Here is a 19,064-nt window from a genome sequence, read left to right as displayed (position 1 = left end):
CAATGAATAACGGTATTGCAAATAATACTGCATTGAAAAAAAAAAAGGATACAAGGTCCGTGATTTTATGAACGTGAAATCGCAACATTTGTTTAAATCCAAAACAAATATGCTAAAGGGTTACAGAGAATGGGGTAGTGTGTGTGTGTGTGTGTGTATTTTCTCCCCTCGCATATGTCAGTCCACATGCAAGCCACACCTGCTCTGAAGTGGCAAGCAGCCTGGCAGGGAGAGAGAGAGAGAGAGAGAGAGAGAGCCAGTCAACTCCAGCGTGTTTCAGCCTGTGTTGTCACAGGCTGAGGAGTCGCTCAAGCAAGCGTACGCCGCCTCCGCTCGACTCTCGTCCCCCGCGATACACAGCCCGTCATCTCTTTTCCACCGCAATCAAATCGATGTGCTGCTCTGCCTCTTGAAGGATCCGCAGCTCTATTAATGATGCTCATTACCGTGGAGAAATGGAGGTCTACGCTCACCGTTCTCAACTGGGTCGACTTTGGATTCCTCCGAGTTTGAAGTTGGATTTTTTTTATGTTCCTTTCCGGATTTTGTGATTCCCCCCGTGTATCGACATCCGCTCGGAAAGGTTTGACATTTTCTAAATGGACTAAGCCCACAGGTGGGCTCTGTGACTTTTCAAAACCAGTCGCCGGAGTTTAGTTTGCTCCCCTCCTGAGATTAGACAAGAGGCGCCAAAATCCGGATGAATGCTTTGTAAAATAAAGGGACGGTTGAGCTAACGGAAGTTGCTGTAAGTTGCCAAGGCAACTTTGCAGTCGCCATCGCAAGTGGAGCTGGGGATAAGATGCCAGCCATCCTCGTGGCTTCCGGCATGAAGTCAGGACTCCCCAAACCGGTACACAGCGCGCTGCCTATCCCGCACGTCCCAAGCAGGTCTTCAGCTCTCACTTTGCCTGCTGCGACACTAAAGACACAAATTCCATCTCTGAACCAGCAATTGGGATCGGGACGTCCACGGGGCCCGGGAACGCTCTCGGAGATCAGGCAAAATGCTCAGGTCAGGACAAAACCTCACGATTGAATAACATTTCACTCTATTTTTATGGATTCTTTTTTTTTTAAGTGGGATTACATAATCATATTACTGTGTGTATTCAAATAAGAACAGCATCCAGTACAATTCCTTGACCGGCCCACTTGTTAAAAAAAAACATTTATAACACAACAGCCCTTCGGTGTCCCTTTATGTTGTTCACAATGTTAAGTTCATTTGATCCATCGCACTTTCTAACCAACAAACCCGTTTTATTGTACAAAAGGCTCATTGCCCAGCACCAAACAAAAATAACACAAAAAGGATGAATATTGAAATAATGCTCTCATCTCGCTCGACTCACAAATGGACTCACTCCATGTGAAATTTGTTTAATTGAGCACAAAGTAATGATGCTAATAATGCTAGTAAGTTGAAATAATCGCAGGAAGCCATGATTGATTTTGTTGCATGAATGGCAACAGGTGGCTACACAATTTTTTTTTTTTTTTTGTGCTTTATGCCATCTAAGCACATTTAATTGTCCTGCCTGTCCCTACATGTTGCTGTCATCGATAAATGAACGGATATACATGTATAATTCATAAATAATCATTTTTAGACCGATGAATTGAATTTGAGTTAATTTCCCTGCGCTCTTGGGCACCCTGATCGGGAATTGCTGTTCTAGAATACTTGTGACGAGTGGTGTTATTCCTGCATAAGTCATTTTAGAATGATTTCGGAATACAAGAAACGACTAAATAAATTGAACAAACAAGATGACTGAGAGTCTACACTCACAGTTTTACACAGCAAGTTAAAAATGACTTGTATGCTACGAGGCTAACGACATGGGGTGGGAGATTAATGTTAATAAAAGAATAAATGTTTCTTGAGCCCCACTCGTTCATGCCCGAGCACCTTGTAGGGGTGCGCAAGATAATGACGGTCTGCTATAATTTCACATTTACGTTGTTATTCACAAAATAAAAAGGTAATGTAAAATCACATCCGTCTAAATGTTCGATTAAGAATGTTGCCTTTAAATGGGTTTGTTTAGAATTTTTCATTGGTGTTTGGAGGCAAGACGGTGCGCACCATCTCTGTCTGGCTTTTGAGGAGGTTGCGTGACTTATAGGCGAAGTCAACCCAAACATATTTCTTTCGAGAATATGTTCCCAGCAGGCCCACTAGTTGAAACACGGCATTTTGATAAATATTGCGTTTGTGGAATTAGATTTAATCCACTCGTTTTTAGCCATCTCAGAGGGCGGCCATTTTGTCACTTCTGTCGACTGAAAATGACATCACAAACGCTTAGGGCTCAGATAACGACCAATCATGGCTCAGCTTCAGAAAACAGGTCAGCCGTGATTGGTCGTCACCTGAGCCCTGAGCAGCGGGGATGTCATTTTCAGTCAACAGAAGTGCCAAAATGGCCGCCGCCACAGAGGGCTAAAAACGAGTGGATTTTGCTGCTTAACGCAATATTAATCAGAATGCCTTGTTTCAACTAGTGAGCCTGCACAGAACATACTCTTGAAAAAAATACATTTGGGTTGACTTTCACTTTAAAAAGTTTGTGAAACAATGGGTTTTTTTTTTTCCTTCTTTTCAACCCATTTTAGTGGTATTGTCTTTTTCATTATAAAGCAACCATGTTCTTCTCTGTCAATCTTACAAAATGTTTCCCTGGACAACTACAAATGCTAACCCCCAACACTACCATGAAAAAAAAAAAAAAAAAAAAAAAAAGCGATAATAAAATTCTGAGTAAACACCAGTATGGCTGCTCTCAATATGTATCGCTGCAATCCAGGATGGCAGCATGTGTCAGCCCGGGCACTCTGCTGTGTTTGTTAAATGTTGGCTGCACTTAGCAACCCCACACAAGCGGCCGCAAGGGCAAGGGATGCCTCAGCAGCCTTGTAAGGCATTGAGGAGGTCATTAGTAGTGTGAGTGTGTACTGTCGAGCCGTCGAGTACACGCTTGTCCACGTGGCTGTACAGTAAGCAAGGCTGCGCTTCGTCTAGGAGACCGACATGTGATGACAACAAGGGGAGAGCAGTGTCCACTGATGCTGTCGCTTCTTCGGCGGCTAATCACGTTTTCTCACTGACCTATTTTTCAACGACTCTCTCTCTCTCTCTCTCTCTCTGTCTCTATCGCTCTTTACTGCCTCTCTCCATCCCCGCGGTGCTGATAAAGCAGCCCTTTTCACCCTTGGCTGGGTTGACCTTTGACATTGCACGTACTACCATCCATCTACTCGGCCTCTGCACCGAGCTCCTGATTGTGCTGTGAATGTTTTGTTTATCTTTGCCTCGATAAGAATCACGGTACAGTGTTGTTGTTCATTGTTTTGATTATTTGTTTATTTTGAATTTGTGTTCATCACTGTAGTCGAGCATCGTGGGACGGAAATGATGCATTTTTTTTTATCTTTATGGTCATGGACAGGTGGCATGACAGTAGGAAATAATGCAGCCATCAGTTACTGTATGTGAGTTTGAACATTTTTAGCTGCTCGGGGGGTGTATTGTGCGTCATACAACCACTTTTAACACCCACAGTAGTGATAAATACAGTCTGCCGCAATCACTACAAGTGAGCCAGGCATTGAATCGTTCCTCGATTTGGTAAAACTTGCCTGAAAATGTCTTTTTTTTTTTTTTTTTTCCCAAACTGTATGGGCTGGCCCGCAAAGCAGCACGGTGCTCTTGATTTTAGCAGGTTGTCTCACACTTGCGATGTTTGCAGTTTTAATCTCACTCCTGTGCGGAGTTTGCATGTTACTCCGACTTGCTGCCGCATTGCAAAAACATGCAAGTTAGGTTAGTTGAAGACACCAAATTTTGTACACGGAGGTGCGAATGCTCTTTACAGTATGTGCCCTGATTGGATGGCACCCGGTCCGGGCCTCCAGCTCACCTGTGACCTAATCCGAATCAATGGATGTACACATTCAAAACAGACAAAGCAAATAAAAGAAGACGTTCATCTTAATGGACTTCATTCGTTTTTATGGGTGGTATCAGAATGTACGATGATGTAAATGCTGCCACACTTTGAGAGGCAATATTTTTTGCTAGAGATAGACCGACATGTTTTTTCAGGGCCGATACCGATTCTTAGTAGTCAAGGAGGCCGATAACCGATATTTGGAGCCTATATTCATTTTCACTGAAAAGGAAAATATTGGCATCAAAATCTAAAGAAAAATGTACTCATAACTTTGTTGTAACGTCTTTAAACATGTTTATTGAATAATGTTTCAGGTTTGCATAATATTGATTTTTTTTTTTTTCAAGAAATATTTCAAGAAATTTTTGACTATCTGTTATAAAAATATGAAATTATAAAAACAATATCTCTGTTATAAAATTCTAGCAAAAAGTTCAAGGAACACCTGGGGTTGTCAGCATGTCTTAAAAGGGATAAATGAAAACTTTTTTACAGTAAATGAGAATTACAAAATGACAGAAATGTTAAACATTCACATATCTTTGTTTTGATTTTCACTGTTTTAAATTGATTTATTATTGGCCAACAGAGTTTTCAAAAAGGCCGATGCCGATATTCGTCAAAAAGCCAAATATCAGTGCCGATAATCGGCCCGGCACGATAATCGGCCTATCCCTAGTTTTTAACTGTAGTGCTCAGTGCTTGGTGCTCAGGTACCAAGCGCTCCAATATGAAGAAGAACCAACCTTTAATATAGCCCATTCATAGCAAATATTTTACAAGTACCAGGGAAATGCAAAATAGAAAGTAGCCTGTTGTAAATTTCCCAAAGGAACATGCCAGTACTCATCTGAGGTATTAGTGGAGTGGTTACAGAGGCTTGTGCTCTCTGCTCCCAGCTGGACGGCCCACTTGGCTTCAAACACATCAACATGTTGTGCACACCTGTAAGGAGCACTTAATCCATGATGCCACCAGAGCATGTGAGGAGATCCCCTTAGTGTTTCCGAGCCAGAGAACACGTCACTACTCTGAGTTCTGAGGCCACTTGACGTTGTTGCTTCGTGTGTGATTTCTACTTTCCTGTAGACAAAAAATGCACTGCAGCTTTGCTGCCCTCTAGTGTTTCTTTTGCTCTGCACTTTTATACTAAACCTGCAGTGGATGGTTGTTCAAGGTAACCTTTTTTTTTTCTTTTTTGCTTCTTTGCCTATCAACTGTATCGTTTCATATAGTCCTATTCATAGTTGCGATCCGCGTTGCCTTTTTTTCAATTCCTTAGAAAAAATATGTTGATTTTTATTTTTCAGTTGATCTTCCTACCATAACATGATTTCAACCCCATTTTAAAATCTGATGCAACACAAATACTTGCATAATTACACATATGTGAGGAAGCATTCGGCTCTGTCAACTCGCCTGCAAGCAGAGCCTCATTAATAAACGTACACACACCCCCGGCACACACACACGCACGCACACACTCACACACAATACCACAGGGAACGATTTGTCCATGTGACAGCTTGATAAGGGGCTGCTTTTTTGATAAGTATCTTTTCAGAAAAAAAAAAGCCATCCCCTGTGTAAATATGTGCTTTATTAGGGTCACCATGAAGGCCCAACTCCACCTGGAAGCTGATATTAATCTCACAATAACATTAATAAATTATATTGGAAATTTGAAAGAGGTCATTGTTTGGCATTTACAAAAGTGAGCCGAATAAATGAAGCAGGACTGACAGGTCTGCAGCCTCCATGCTATAGCCGACATATTAAATTGCCGTTTTTCATACGACTGCCGTATGGCAGTGACACGGAGGTCCATCAATAAAACATCCTGCGTTATTAGAGATGTGTAATTGTCTTGCGTTACCATTCCACTCATTTGAATGTTTTAAATTAGCCACAATATCACAAGGGAATAGATTTGCCTCGCCGTCCGTATCCAGTGACTTGTCGGCTCAATTGATTATTGTTGAAACAAAAGTTATTATAATTAAGTGTTTGGTGAAAACATGGCAAAGGAACTTGAAATATTTTATTTTGATTTGAGAGATTTGTGGTATAGGCTTTACCAAATGAAAAGGTCCCTTATGATCTGTAATCACTTTCTATGAGTTTGGCGTGATGCATTTCTGGGAATAAAAATGATAACAGTTGGGTTTGACAATGTCAGCTTTTCTAGTTGAAGTCACTGACGATGTAATGCTGCCGTCTTGTGACTTCACGGCGGGCGGCATGGCTTCAATTCGCACTGATGGCGCGAATGCGAGTGTAAGCGGTCTTCCGTCTCCACATGCGGACTGGGGACCAATCAGAGGTGTAGTGCCTCTGTTGCCCAAAGGAGGGAGCAATCCCCCAAAAATAGTTCAGAAAAGTTCTGTATGCTACACATTCACTATACATTTTCTATAAAATAAAAAAATTACAAATATTGAAAAAAAAAAAAAAACATGAACGGCTGTGGAGTATATTGAAAAAAAGAAATATGAAGTTACACGGCTATGGAGTGTATGACATTTAAAATGGTGTAAAATGTGCAGATTCACTACAATAACTCTCATGATGACCAAAAGCTGACACTCAACAGGAATATGAATGTCTTTTGGAGAATTGGCACAGGACTGTTTATGGCTTCTTTGGTCAGCTTGAAGGCTGAGAGTGAAAGGCTTGGCGACTGCTGTGCTGCATTGGATTGTTAATGTTCTCCTCCTTGCCCAGGGGAAGACAGATTGACTTGGGGGGGGGGGGTCTGCTGCTTTTATTTTTAAAATGACATGAACACCACAAAAGACCACACATGTGCCTCTTTTCAGAAGGTGCAGCAAGTTAAACGTCGATAGTAAATTGAGATGACATTGTTGCAGTGTGATTTTAACAGACTGCAAGAGTCTCAAGAGTTGGATACTCTTCAGCGGAATGTTGTCGTTTGTTTTATGACATTGGCACATAACGTTGCCTTTGGAAAGACCACCAATTTAACTCATTCACTGCCATCGACGAATTGATTCGTCTTTTCACAGTCCAGCCATTCAATCCCGGGAATTTATTTCTTTTTTTTTTTTTTTTTTCTAAGGTTATGGTAAAATAGCCCCTGCCAAATGTCTGGCAGTGAATGAGTTAATAGAAATGCACAATGCAAAACACCATAGACGGGCTAACAAATAGCATTGACACTTTGGCGTTAGACTCATTCAAGCAAAGCATTTTTGATTACAAACAGTGCTGCAACACATGACAAAGACAATATTACAATACTCACAGGCATATATTCTTTATCCTCTGTGGCTAATGTTACGTTAGCTTCCTGGCAATTGTGACCGTCCATGTTGGGTACAACTGTGTGTCTGTATTATACTGCCCCTGGTGGACAAGGCTTGTAATACTAGAAGAACTGCTCAATGAATTGAACACACACGCTGTTAATGCTTTACATTGTATTTAATTATGTACTAATTGTATGTTTTTATAGTACAAGTCGACACAGCGCTATTTTTCTTGTTTTTTTGGGGGAGTCTGGAAGGGATTTACATTTACATTTACATTCATTTCAATGGGAAAAGATGATTTGATACATTAGTGTTTTTGTGTAACTGAACGTGTTCAACTTAAACTTAACTTTTTTTAAAATCAAAAAGGCACCACCACTGTGCATTTCACATGAAATTGACTGTTTCTTCACCTATAAAAGTGACCAGCCAGTGTCTCCCACATAGAGTTGTTGGGAAATGCGTGGTTGCATCCCGTTGCATCCCGTTTTAGCTAGGAGGGAATAAATCAGATTTGCACTCATGTATTTCATGGATTTATTTTGGGATAATTGTGCCATGACTTCATAAGGGAACCGTTCTCTCTGCGATTTTTTTTTTCATATTGATTTTTTTTTTTTTTTTTTTTTTAATATAAAAACTGAAGTGTGGTGTTCTAAAATCAAATGAAGGCAATACTCATATTTACACTTTATTTGAAGGATGCAAACAATCCAATAACGTTTGGCTCCAGTCATGACCTCATCTCGGCCTAATGCGCCTCCATCAGATTCCGCTTCCTGTGTAGTTGTCCCCTCGCCTTCCTGTGTGAAGTCATTGCTGAGCATAACCATATTAATTAAGCTTCAGCATCTGCTTCTCTTGAGTCAAGCATCCTCTCATTGATCTGCCCTCCAAGGTGCCTTCCTGCTTTCAATTTCTCTCCTCCTCTGCTTTCCATGCGCTAAGTTGGCGCAGGGAGCCCCTCGGTGCAGACAGGAGGGTCATTGTGAGAGGCGCCCACTGGGGAAATGAGCCGCACAGGCGCTTCGACTAACGCAATCAGCTCCATCTCGGTGTGAGAGCGGGAGGCAGTGTGAAAGAAGGAGTAGGGGCGAGTTGGGATAGGTGGCAGGGGCTGAAGTCATCCTCCCCAGAGGCCGGTGGCCAAGGTCACCTCAGGCCAAAAGGCTGCTTGTAAACCGATATGACCTCTGCAGTAGGAGCGAGCAGAGATCCAGTGATGTCAGTCTTTTGTTCCGAAATTTGATGCAACAAAGCATTAAGTATCGTATGCGACACACTTGGGAAGGGTGAAAACCAAGACAAATCGGGTTTTCAAAGCGTATGAATCTAAAACTTTTTTAGCCGGGCTTTTTTTAAACAAGCGAATATTTCCCGCCCCGTGTTGGAATACACAGCCTCGTTTGTTAAAAATGCAGCTACGCTACGCCGCGGGAGTGCGTTTTCAAAAGCACGGCAAGTCTCTAAACGTTTCAACGAGAAGCAGTAGTTGGTTGCGGACAAATAAGTTAGCAAAAAGCGCCTGGATAATGACTATAACCAACGCAGCTCCGCGGGCATCCATGCCGACTCTTGAAAACACAACTCGGGCAAGTGACGTCAGAGCATTTTTGTCCCATAGTGACGACGTAAATCTCCGGGTCTAACAGACGCGGGTACGGTGTTATCCGCAAACCTCCACTGTGGCCGGAGTTTTACGTTTTCAATGAAAAAACCTTCGGGGACCTGTGGATGATAGGGCTAACCGCAGGCTAATAGCCGCCTTTTGCAAAACCCCCGTTTATGTGTAGACAAGGCCTAAAAGTTCCTGGAAAATAATCAAAAAGTTACTTTAAAGTCCGTAGTTCGCGCTCATGAATACATTCCGCAATCAAAAGGTGTTGGGATCGATTTTGATTATTTACAGCAACGATAAATCACTTCCATTCAGGATGAAGTCAGTGCAACTGAAACCTTTGCAGAGCACGATTGCCATGGCAACCTGACCTTACCATGGCCGTTCATTGAGTGTATAGCGTCCCCTGGGCACTGAAGCCACAACATCCTCAATCTGCAACTTTTACAATGTGTCTAATGTACATATATTGCCTCAGGGTTTCCTGCCCTACATGGACCACAGATGTCCATATAATACAATATGATGCGTTCATTGTTGGCGTTTTCTGGGTTAGGGGAGGAGTAGGTCATTCTTAGCGTTGATGGATGTGAGCAATTACAGTAAATGGGCATTATGATGCTTCTTCCTGCATGTAACGTGTGAGAATACCGTGCGCCTAGTTCTGTGCGTCTATGTTTATATGGAAGGTGTCTTTGCTCATTAAGTTTGCACCACAAGCACCTTTGATAGGTCTTTGGTATTAAAACGGAAGTGCAAAAATGTGACAGAAAATGTTATTTTGCATATATTCAAACTTTATCTTGTGTCAGGTTCACACCAAGTGAGACATTGGTAAACAATGTACACAATGAGGAGAGAAGACACTCTACAACAATATTGTCTTTTTACTTGCAAGGAGAGCGCAGGGAAGTGTACACTTACAGTTGCTAAAACCCTCTGCCCGGCTCCCGCGCCTCCTCTCTTTTTATTTTCTTCGGAGTCTGAACTTGTTTTGTCTATGTGTGTGTGTGGGGGGGGGGGGGGGGGTGAGCCATTAGCATACATATGTGGGAGCAAAGCACATCAAGCAAGTTGGGCGTAGATTTGGAAAAAGCTAAGGCTAAACCCACAAGCTAATAAAGCTAACAGGCCTTGTCCACAAGAATCCAACACATGAATCATAAAATACATTATTATTCTTACATCTTGACAACATATAATTGCTATAGATAAAACACAATCTAAATCTTTGTCATCTAGAATTAGGTAGCCAAACCTTATTTCTTATATTTAGCATTTAGCAGACATGCTCGGTTCATTGTAAGTAGTTTTTTGAAACATATTCCTTCTTTCATCAATTATGTGATGGATTGAGTGCTATCACCGTTGTGTGAAACTCAATCTGATGTAGGCAAGAGGAAGTCAATAAAAGGCACAGTTAGTGTCCACTTTGACTCTGAACACGTCCCCTCGCTTTTGTGTTTTGCTCTTTGGCCTCTGCGCGTCCATATGTCGAACAGCCAGGCAGCAGGGCCACCCCCAACCCCCTTATCAACACACCCACACTCCTTGGGAGAGCTGAGCTGGGGACCCCCCCCCCAAAAAAAAACAAAGGGGTTATCTCCCCTTTTGTTGCTGGAACACAGATGTATCTGGGAGTGTGAAAAGCACCATTCCCGGGCTATTCATTGTGGCTCTACTTAATGAGCTTGTTCAAGTCTGTGCTAAAGCAGTTAAACACAAACCTTAAACGCTGACATATTTTGTGCTTCTGGTGCCTTTAAATCAACGCTCGTGACGGCCAATAGGGGGCTGGTGTTTATTTGGCGTGGACGTCTGTGTAAAATCGACAAATGAAACAAAATTAGACATTGATAACAGATTTGTCTGGCCTTGTATTTACTTGTGTTGTTATAACTTTTTGTATTTGTGTCTTCATGTAGACATCTCTAAGCAATGTGTTATAAACCCTTTCGTGAGGTTACCATGTCCTTGTGACTTTTGGCACAGTCACAGTGCCTCGGCGATGAAGACTTTTCTGGACCTCTAATTTGTCATTTACGGTAAAACAAGGTCAAAATGTGTTGTCGGTAACTAACAAAGGGTTGAAATGCAGCGGAGTCCCTGGCAGATTTTTAGCTTTTAAAAATGTTGATAATTTGAAACACACTTGACCAGAGGTGGGCATTTTACTCAAGTTTGCCAGTCCGTCATTCGGCATCCTTCAGCGGCCTGGGCACCCGTCCGTCATCCGTCAGTCTGTCATTTTTTCAAGCCGAACAAAACTGTAATCGTCTGCCGGTCAGTCCGTCACGTTATTTTACCTGCGCTTCCGTCAGTAAACGTCAAAGGTCCGCCAGTCTGTCAGTCGTCAAAACAGGTCCAAGGTATGAAAAATCCATCCGTCCAGCCATCCATTATCTGAACCAATTTGATTAAAATTGTAAATAGTAGTGAACTATCTACATTATACTGCGTGAAGTCTGATCAAACAGCTGTACACTCACATACAGTTGACATTTCACATCAGGCTACACTTATTTGCCAATCTAATGAACTGTTAAGGTGGAGCCTTTTGCCGCTTTAACTCTTAACTCATTCACTGCCATTGACAAATTTATTTGTCTTTTCACAGTACCGCCATTCAATCCCAGGAACATATTTATATTTTTTTCAAATGTTTGGTTAAAAAATGAAAATGTCTGAAAATGTGAATGAGTTAAAAGTTTACCTTAAAGTTTTGCTTACCTTAACCAGAATCATTGTTTGCCAAAGGTACAATTCTGGCAGATTAAAATGCTTCCTTGTCCTTGTGCAAACCAAAATAAAGTTGCCATTTCAATAAATGAATCATTTTTCTTCAATTATGTCTTGTTTTCTTTTCCTTTTTCCTTCTTCTTCTTCTTCTGTCTTTTAGCGGTTGGCAAACAAATTTTGGCGCCTTACTGCCACCCTCTGAACTGGAGTGTGGGGTTGCAAAATCACAACCTCCCAACCCAACTCTCTCTAAAAATAAAAATAGAAATGTAAAACTTAACCCACAAAAAGATCTCTGTATATCTGTAAACTGTCTCTGTATTCAAAGCTACTCCCATCCTAACTCATGATTCTCTCTTTGGTGCATAGCGTCGCCTACTGTACATATGCATTCATTGCAGTCTACTCAAGTAAGCATGCCTCCATAACACACGCGAGGTTTGCGGGTTGAGTTTCCGTCTCTCATCAGTAAAACTGGCAACCGTCAGCGATGGACGGTGACGACCATCGGAACTTGACCAGGTTAGTGATGATAACACTGACGGACGAAAAATCCACTTCCATCTGCGCTTGGTCGGTCTTTTTTTTTTTTCTTTTCTTTTTTTAAGTATCCTGTCTATTGTTTAACCTCAGCAAAACAGGTGTCCGTCACTGACGGACTGATGAACCGGTCTGTCCGTCTGAGGGAATGGCCGCCTCGGACCTGTACTGTCGTTCATAATGCTTGTCATGCTTTATAGCTCGGGCCTATGTCACAGCATTTTTTAAAAGCTTTACTGTATCCAGAACTCTGTTGAATGAGAATTTGAGTGCATTAAATATCGTGTACGTAATCAATAGCGTGAGGATTCTCCAGTCCGATATTTTAGTTGGACGTAAAGTTCCACATTTCAGGTTCAAGGTTTATTCATGGCTTCACTATTATTGTTGACTTCCCGATGCTTACGGCACTTTGGTTTGGCCTGCTGGAAGTGATCAAGCGTCCCCCTAGTGTGGGAACTTCTAGTGAGTCTTGGGCCTTTCCCAAAAATGTTAAATTCAGCTTGTCATTTGTGGTTGCCAGCATGCAGGGTGTGTGTGTGTGTGTCTGTGTGTGTGTACTGTACGTGTGTGCACAGGGCGCTGGAAGGGACTCAAACGCAGGGCGTCCCGTGCTGATTTACACACACACTCACACATTGAGAAAATACTTTGGTTATGAGGGTTCTGCTCACATCCACCGAAATACGCATCCGCACAGCTGCAGTGTGTTGCGGGTGACGGCCGATCAGAGAGTGGGACGCTGCTGCGTCTCTGCTAAGAGAAAATAAATCTTGGCTCTTTTTCAACCTACAGCAAAGGGACCGGTTGCGAAATAATAAATAGAAAGGAAACACTGTCGAGGTTTTTGAGGTTTGGCTTCTGTGATTCTCGCTGTGCAGTTTCTTCACTGTTATCAAGGGTGCACCAATCATTTTTTTTTTTTTTTTTGGGAGGGGGGGGGGGGGGCGTTCTCCTCACTTTTTGGCCCCGCAGGGGTTTGTCCACCGGGGGAGGGGTAGTAGGAGGTGAAGAGGTCTGGCCCTCTTTTCTTTCTTTCTTTCTCCTCCCATATGACCAACGGTCCATTGAAGAGCTGCAGTACAATTGTGTTGTCGTGGGTGTCGTCGTCGTGGGGGGGCACCGTGCCGAATGGAGGATCCGCTCCTCCTTCCTCTTTGGGTAAAATTTGCTTTCGTCGCCCGGCCGAGTGGCAGCAGAGGCCACTTGGCTCCTCTTGCCTTTCACTTTCCGTATTTATTTTTCCCTCCACCGGGCTACATACTGGAGTGGGCGGAGAGAAGCTGTAGGTGCTTAGCCACTCCCCACCTCAGGCTTATTGAGACCCGCTGGGGCTCCAGCAAACAAGCGCTGAAGTCCTTTTCCCACAAGGTGCATTCGCTCATGATTGTTTCTTGGTCAGACCTGCGACCGTCTTTGGATTCTTGTCATCTCTTCCTCGTCGTGGACTGTGGCGCTTTTTGCTCAACTCTGGGAATGAAGCGCTAGCACCACCTTGTGATGGTTGGTGCTTGGGCCCGGTTATCCCGGCCGCTGTCCTGCTCCATGTCGGGCAGGTGTGCGCGCGTGTAAAGGAAGCTGAGAGAAGCAACATGAGTTTGATGCTGTGCCGTTTGGAACCAAAGAGCCTCACAATGAAACTGGTAGGCCGAATGCTTAGTTCAGTAGAATGATTCAACGTTTAATTGTTTTTGTGGGATGTGATTTTAACTCATTCACTGCCAGACATTTTCAGACCCTCTTTTACTCTAATGTTTGAAAAAAAAAAAATGTAAATTAAGTTCCTGGGATGGAATGACCGTAATGTGAAAAGACAAGTAAATCCGTCAATGGCAGTGAATGAGTCATTGAATTAGTTAGACCAACAAGTTGTGACGTTTTCTAGTTATCAATCAATCAATCACATTTTATTTATATAGCACTTTTCATACATAAAAATGCAACTCAAAGTGCTTTAAAACATTCAAAGCAAAACATAGATAATTAGAAAAAAAAAATTAATTAATTAATTAATTAATTAATAAAAAATAATCTTCAATCAAAAGAAAAGATAAATTATTTAAAAGTTGTTGAAAGCCAAACTAAAAAAAAAAAAAAAAAAAACTAAAAAAAGTTAGGGTCCTGTCATTTTATTTTGTGTTTACATCATTATGACTTGCAGCTTTGGAGCCTTGCATTCCTTTTCTTTTCAATGAAAGCCTTTGTTGATATATCAGTAAAACTTCACCAGCCTGAAACCTTACAAGTTGTGGTTTCTGACTTGCAGGCATGCTACGAATTAGTGCCAGCCGCCCTGCCATAAAGAGAAAAGTGTCCAAAAGTGGCTTCACTTTGATGTTTGTGCGTTTTCCTTTATAAGCATTTCCGAGAAAAGGACTGCTTTGATTCTCCTTTTTGTTGAGTGCAACGCTGCCTAGATGTTAAATATTGAGCAGGATCTGGGACACTGTGATAAAAACAGGGCAGGGCAGGTGCTGAGCGGTCATGTGGTGCGAGTCGATGGGGAAAAAGCAAAGATTTGTAATAGCCGCTCTGTGTGATTTGCTACGATTGCAAGTGCAATGCTGACTGTATCCAATTGAGTTTACATTTCTTTTCTCGCGCCCTCTCCCTCCGTGTGTTCCTCAGACACGGTCCTTATCTGGATCCGCCTGCGAGACCACAGAGGAAGGGGAGATGGAAAGCGGAGCAGGTTATTACCAGAGTCTAAAGATCAGTTGATAAGAGGGCTGCTTTAATTACCCACCGCTAACCTCCACGCAGCGTGGCCGAAGGGAGGGGGTGGTGGGCCGCGGGGTCAGCGTGGGTGTGTGTGTGTGTGTGTGCGCGCGCACGAGATTACAAGCCTGCACACTTGAACCCGTGGACACGCTTCCAAAAATTCAAATGACCTTCATTCCTTAATATGAAGTGCAGTCAATGTCCATAATCCTTTTCTGTTCCAATACTGACCTATTGACGATCGACTGTCAAGGTGCTCAAGCACCCGTGTGACCAATGTAGATGGATGCACGGAGCGTGTCCGATGACTCGTTTTGAGGGCACGAGTCGAGGGAAGTGTATCGGAAGGAGTACTTGTGACTTTTAAATCGCAGGGACGTAGGCGTGTCGAAATTTAGCGATGGATCGACAGCGAATCGATTATCAAATGAATTGACAATTGTTTTAATAATCGAGTACTTGTTTAGAGCCATTGTTTGACTTAAAATTTGGCCAAATCCTCCGATTTCAGCCTCTCAACAGTATTGATCAGATTTATGTTGTCCTTCATGAAAGCAGACTCGTTATAATTTGTATGTTGTCAAAGTAAGACTTCTGCTTTTACATTGCAAAACAATCCCGTCACAAATTGATGTGAGCACCTGACGGATGATTACAACTACTCTCAGGAACTCGACGACTGACATTTGGAGAGCCCAAATGCAAACTTTCAAAAGAAAAAAAAACATTTTTCATGTATCGAATCTAAAACCGAGGACATGAATTGAGAAACCGAAGCTATCAAGAAATTGTGTATTGGGTGCAAACGTATCTATTTTGAGGGATAGGTTTTTCCATACCGCGGCAGTTATTTTCAGCCTCGTCTCTTAGCTTTCTGATAGATGCTTCCCATATTCCAAATTGCAATGCCAAGAAGTTAGATCTCCCATGTGCCCACTCTGACCGCCATGTCTCACAAAGCCACGCAGCTTTCATCTGCCAAAGTCAGAGCAAGCAGTGACACGACGGTTCGAGCTCTCTGTGGTCCGAAGCCACTTCACAAGGATGTGTGTGTGTGTGTGTGTGTTCAACATAAAACTGAAGCCCCACGCGGAGAAAATCATCCTGTTTCCCGGGGACGGAGAAGCAGCAGTGACTGAGGCGGTAAAGTAAGATGATAAGAGTTTTGTGTTTGGGGACGGGAGATGCCGTGGAGCTCAAATCGAACCCCCTTTGAGGTCATGTAGTTTAAAATTCCAGATCGGCTCGGCCGCTCTGTGCTGCATGCGAGATTGTCAACGTTAGCAGCGTTTGATGTTAGCGGCGCAGTCTCATCTGTTGACTTGGCAACAATTCTGTGTGCGAGCGGGTGATGAGCTCCGAGCGCCGCACGGGCAACTTTCACAAGGACGGTGCGGCTTGCGCGGGTGTGAGGCGTTTACTCGTAACACAAGGCTTCGAGGTTTAACGAGTGACTATTGGAATTTCGCCATCATCCTGGCCGGATGGACTGACTTCATTTAGACCATAGTCAATCTCTGTTTTTCGGGTTCAAAAAACACAAATCCAACCGACCATCTCGTGAATATCTTGATCGCTCTTGAGGTGAGAGCGAGAGTGAGTGTTAATGTGACGCAACGTACACAGCGGCGTAGAGAGAGAGTCCGTGCCGAGGTGCTAAATATACTCTTTGCACTTGACCTTCGCGATTAGCCACTCGTGTCTCTTGGGAGCAGCTGTGGTTCTTGCCTCGACCTGTCTCCGTCCAGGTGGCACATGGCGGAGTGCGGTGGCATCAAGGTGCCGGCCAGGACCTGCAGTCGCTTCTCCTGCCGCAACTACACAATGGTAAAGGAGGTCAAGATTGAAGGCGGAGCATAGTTGGGGCAGCTAGTCGTTGTTTTTATGTGCCATCAGAATTAGAAGGGGTTGTTAATGTTATGTGTTATCAGACTATTACTTTGAAAGAAGTCATTAAGAAAATGGAGCTAAGATAATTCCACGATTGGCTAGCTCGCCTTGACAGTAATTACGGAGTTGAGTCAGAGAGAGTAAGGGTCAGCCTGAAATAGAAATATCGAGGGTGGAGACAGCTCCAGGAGCGGCCAGGTTTTTTAATAGAAGCTCCCTGACGGAGGCAGGTAACACAAACTGAAGCGGGATTTGATTCAAGCTCTTGAATGTCCAAATCGCGGTGAGTGGAAGATCTGTGTTACCGGTTTTCAGAGCACATTGGCTGCGAAAACTGTGGGAGAAATGAGTGTTGCTGATTGAACACTTCCTGGCTGGCAAATGAAAGGCTCTCGTGAGAGGTAGCCGGCCGTAACCGCTTTTGTTCAGTCTGCGTCTTTCCCATGTTAGAAGATTACTGCATAATGGTGTGTTAAACGCAGAACTTCTTAGCTTTGCCACTGGACCTTGAAATTAGCTACACATTTAGCCACAAAACTTAGCAACATAATGGTTTTCTGGCAGATCTGTGCTGTTAACACATGAGAGAAGTGCCGAGGTGGTGTTTTGGTGCTCTCGTCATGTGAACATCTGAGAAATGTTAACTGTTGTTATTTTTGAACGCTTGAACACAGTCAGAAAAATCCAGTAAGGAAGTAGTGGAAGAAACCACAAGCTAACTAGGACGTAACCACTACCTGCAGTCGTGGCATATATACAAATTAATGTGCTATATTATTCACAGAAGTGGGCCTTCCGTCACCGTGACGATTCACGAATGACGGGGCACTTGAAAAATGACGGAAGTGGGTTTCCATCCGCCAGTGTAATCGCCACTAACGGCATCCTGTTGATGACGGTCGGTCGGTCCGTCGTGACGCCCGTTTTGCTGAGGCATTTTTCTCCCGACTGACGGCTCGGCGGACTAACTGACGATTACGATTCGATTCAGATGACGAATGACAAGTTTAGTCATTTAGTAACTGTTCCGCCTATCCGCCTATGACGGACGGCCATTTCGAAAAATAGTCGGACTAAGCCTAGTCGGAAGCCCATTTTTCACCCATCTATGTAATCGTCAATTTTCACGGCGTACTCACGGCGATGTATTCAATTTAAAATGTTTTTATTGTGGTGGTGGCTTGCAGTGGTGTTGAACTACAAAGCAGCTTTATTTTACTGCACTGACTTTGCGGTAAAATAAACGTCTTTCTCCTACTCTTGTTTCTGTCTTTGCTTCAGCTCAAGGGCAATCTTTGACTGAGCTGAATCGTTTTCTTCGCTCATACCAGGCTGACCCGCAGCGCGGGGCCTCGAAGCATGCATCATGAGTCTCACACCGCGTGGTGACTCAACAAACAGGGTTAGCGGGGGCGCTTGGATGTGAGGCTGATTTGCATGTTTGTGTCTGAATGAGTGAATCATCAGTGCTTGTCACTAGTTCTGAAGAACTCAATCAGACATGGACGAGCAGGAATTGTTGTCCACTCGTCTTCCTGCGTTTTATTGTTAATTAGCATACATTGCGAACAAACATGTCAATTGTGCATTGGGTGCAAAACTTGCTACGAGCTTTGTTGATTAGGAAGAAGTTCCAGTGCATGAGATCAGCACATGACACTTGCCACAAAGTCCTGACGCGTCATGTTGCTAGCTTTGATAGTGGGAATGTCCCGGGCAGCACTCTCCAAAAGTGAGGAGAGGTTTAGGATTACTATGAGAATGTTGATATCTCACCCATAAAAACATGTACAATTTACAGAAGTTGATTGTATTCAATCTAAGAGTTATATCTTTTTTGCCATTCCCAAATACTAATGTCTTATTTTAGCATACATTTTGAGCTAAGCTTTTTAATTTATACATTAAGACGGTGGAATTTTGGAGTAAGTAGTCACTGAATTCAACAATGCTTTTTACCGACTACACGTCTTAATACAACTGGCAGATGTGTACTTGCATGTATTTGTTTATATGGTTTGTTTGTATTCATCACATTTGCTACAATGTAAGTCAGTGTTTTTCAAACGCTGTGCCGCGGCACACTGGTGTGAGATATTGTCAGGTGTGCCGTGGGAAATTATCTAATTTGTGTGACTGTGCGCTCTAGCGCCTGGCAGCGTAATCATGTCTTTACTACATTTTAGTACTCTTCCATACCAGCAGGTGGCAGCAGCAGCAGCAGGTAGCTAATTGTTTTTGTTTAGAAACAAGCGAATTATTGACGCATGGTTATCCAAACAGGCCCATGTTTCACACTAAGTATCGATATGAAACATTATAAAA

The 19,064-nt window shown here is 43.0% G+C and overlaps 1 protein-coding gene across 6 annotated transcripts in view; it reads left to right on the top strand.

Annotated features, from left to right (window-relative positions):
* The window catches only part of nav2a (neuron navigator 2a), a 160,393-nt gene that overhangs the window by 67,300 nt on the left and 74,029 nt on the right, over nt 1-19,064 (top strand). For 4 of the 6 annotated variants that reach the window (XM_086026736.1, XM_086026737.1, XM_086026735.1 and 1 more), the window contains exon 1: nt 313-1,015. The exons of 1 other annotated variant lie outside the window; for it this stretch is intronic. In XM_086026736.1, the coding sequence (XP_085882862.1) occupies nt 803-1,015 (213 nt within the window). In that variant the 5' untranslated portion in view covers nt 313-802. Of the gene's footprint in view, nt 1-312; nt 1,016-16,553; nt 16,677-19,064 lie in introns of those variants that run through there. One more of the 6 variants, XM_086026739.1, reaches the window with a different exon arrangement.

The sequence above is a fragment of the Filicampus tigris genome, chromosome 3 (assembly GCF_054856515.1).
Source record: "Filicampus tigris isolate MCC_2025a chromosome 3, RoL_Ftig_1.0, whole genome shotgun sequence".
NCBI classification, from domain to species: Eukaryota; Metazoa; Chordata; class Actinopteri; order Syngnathiformes; family Syngnathidae; genus Filicampus; species Filicampus tigris.
The sequence above is the reverse complement of the archived record's forward strand: the minus strand, read 5'-3'. Positions and strand labels throughout refer to the sequence as shown.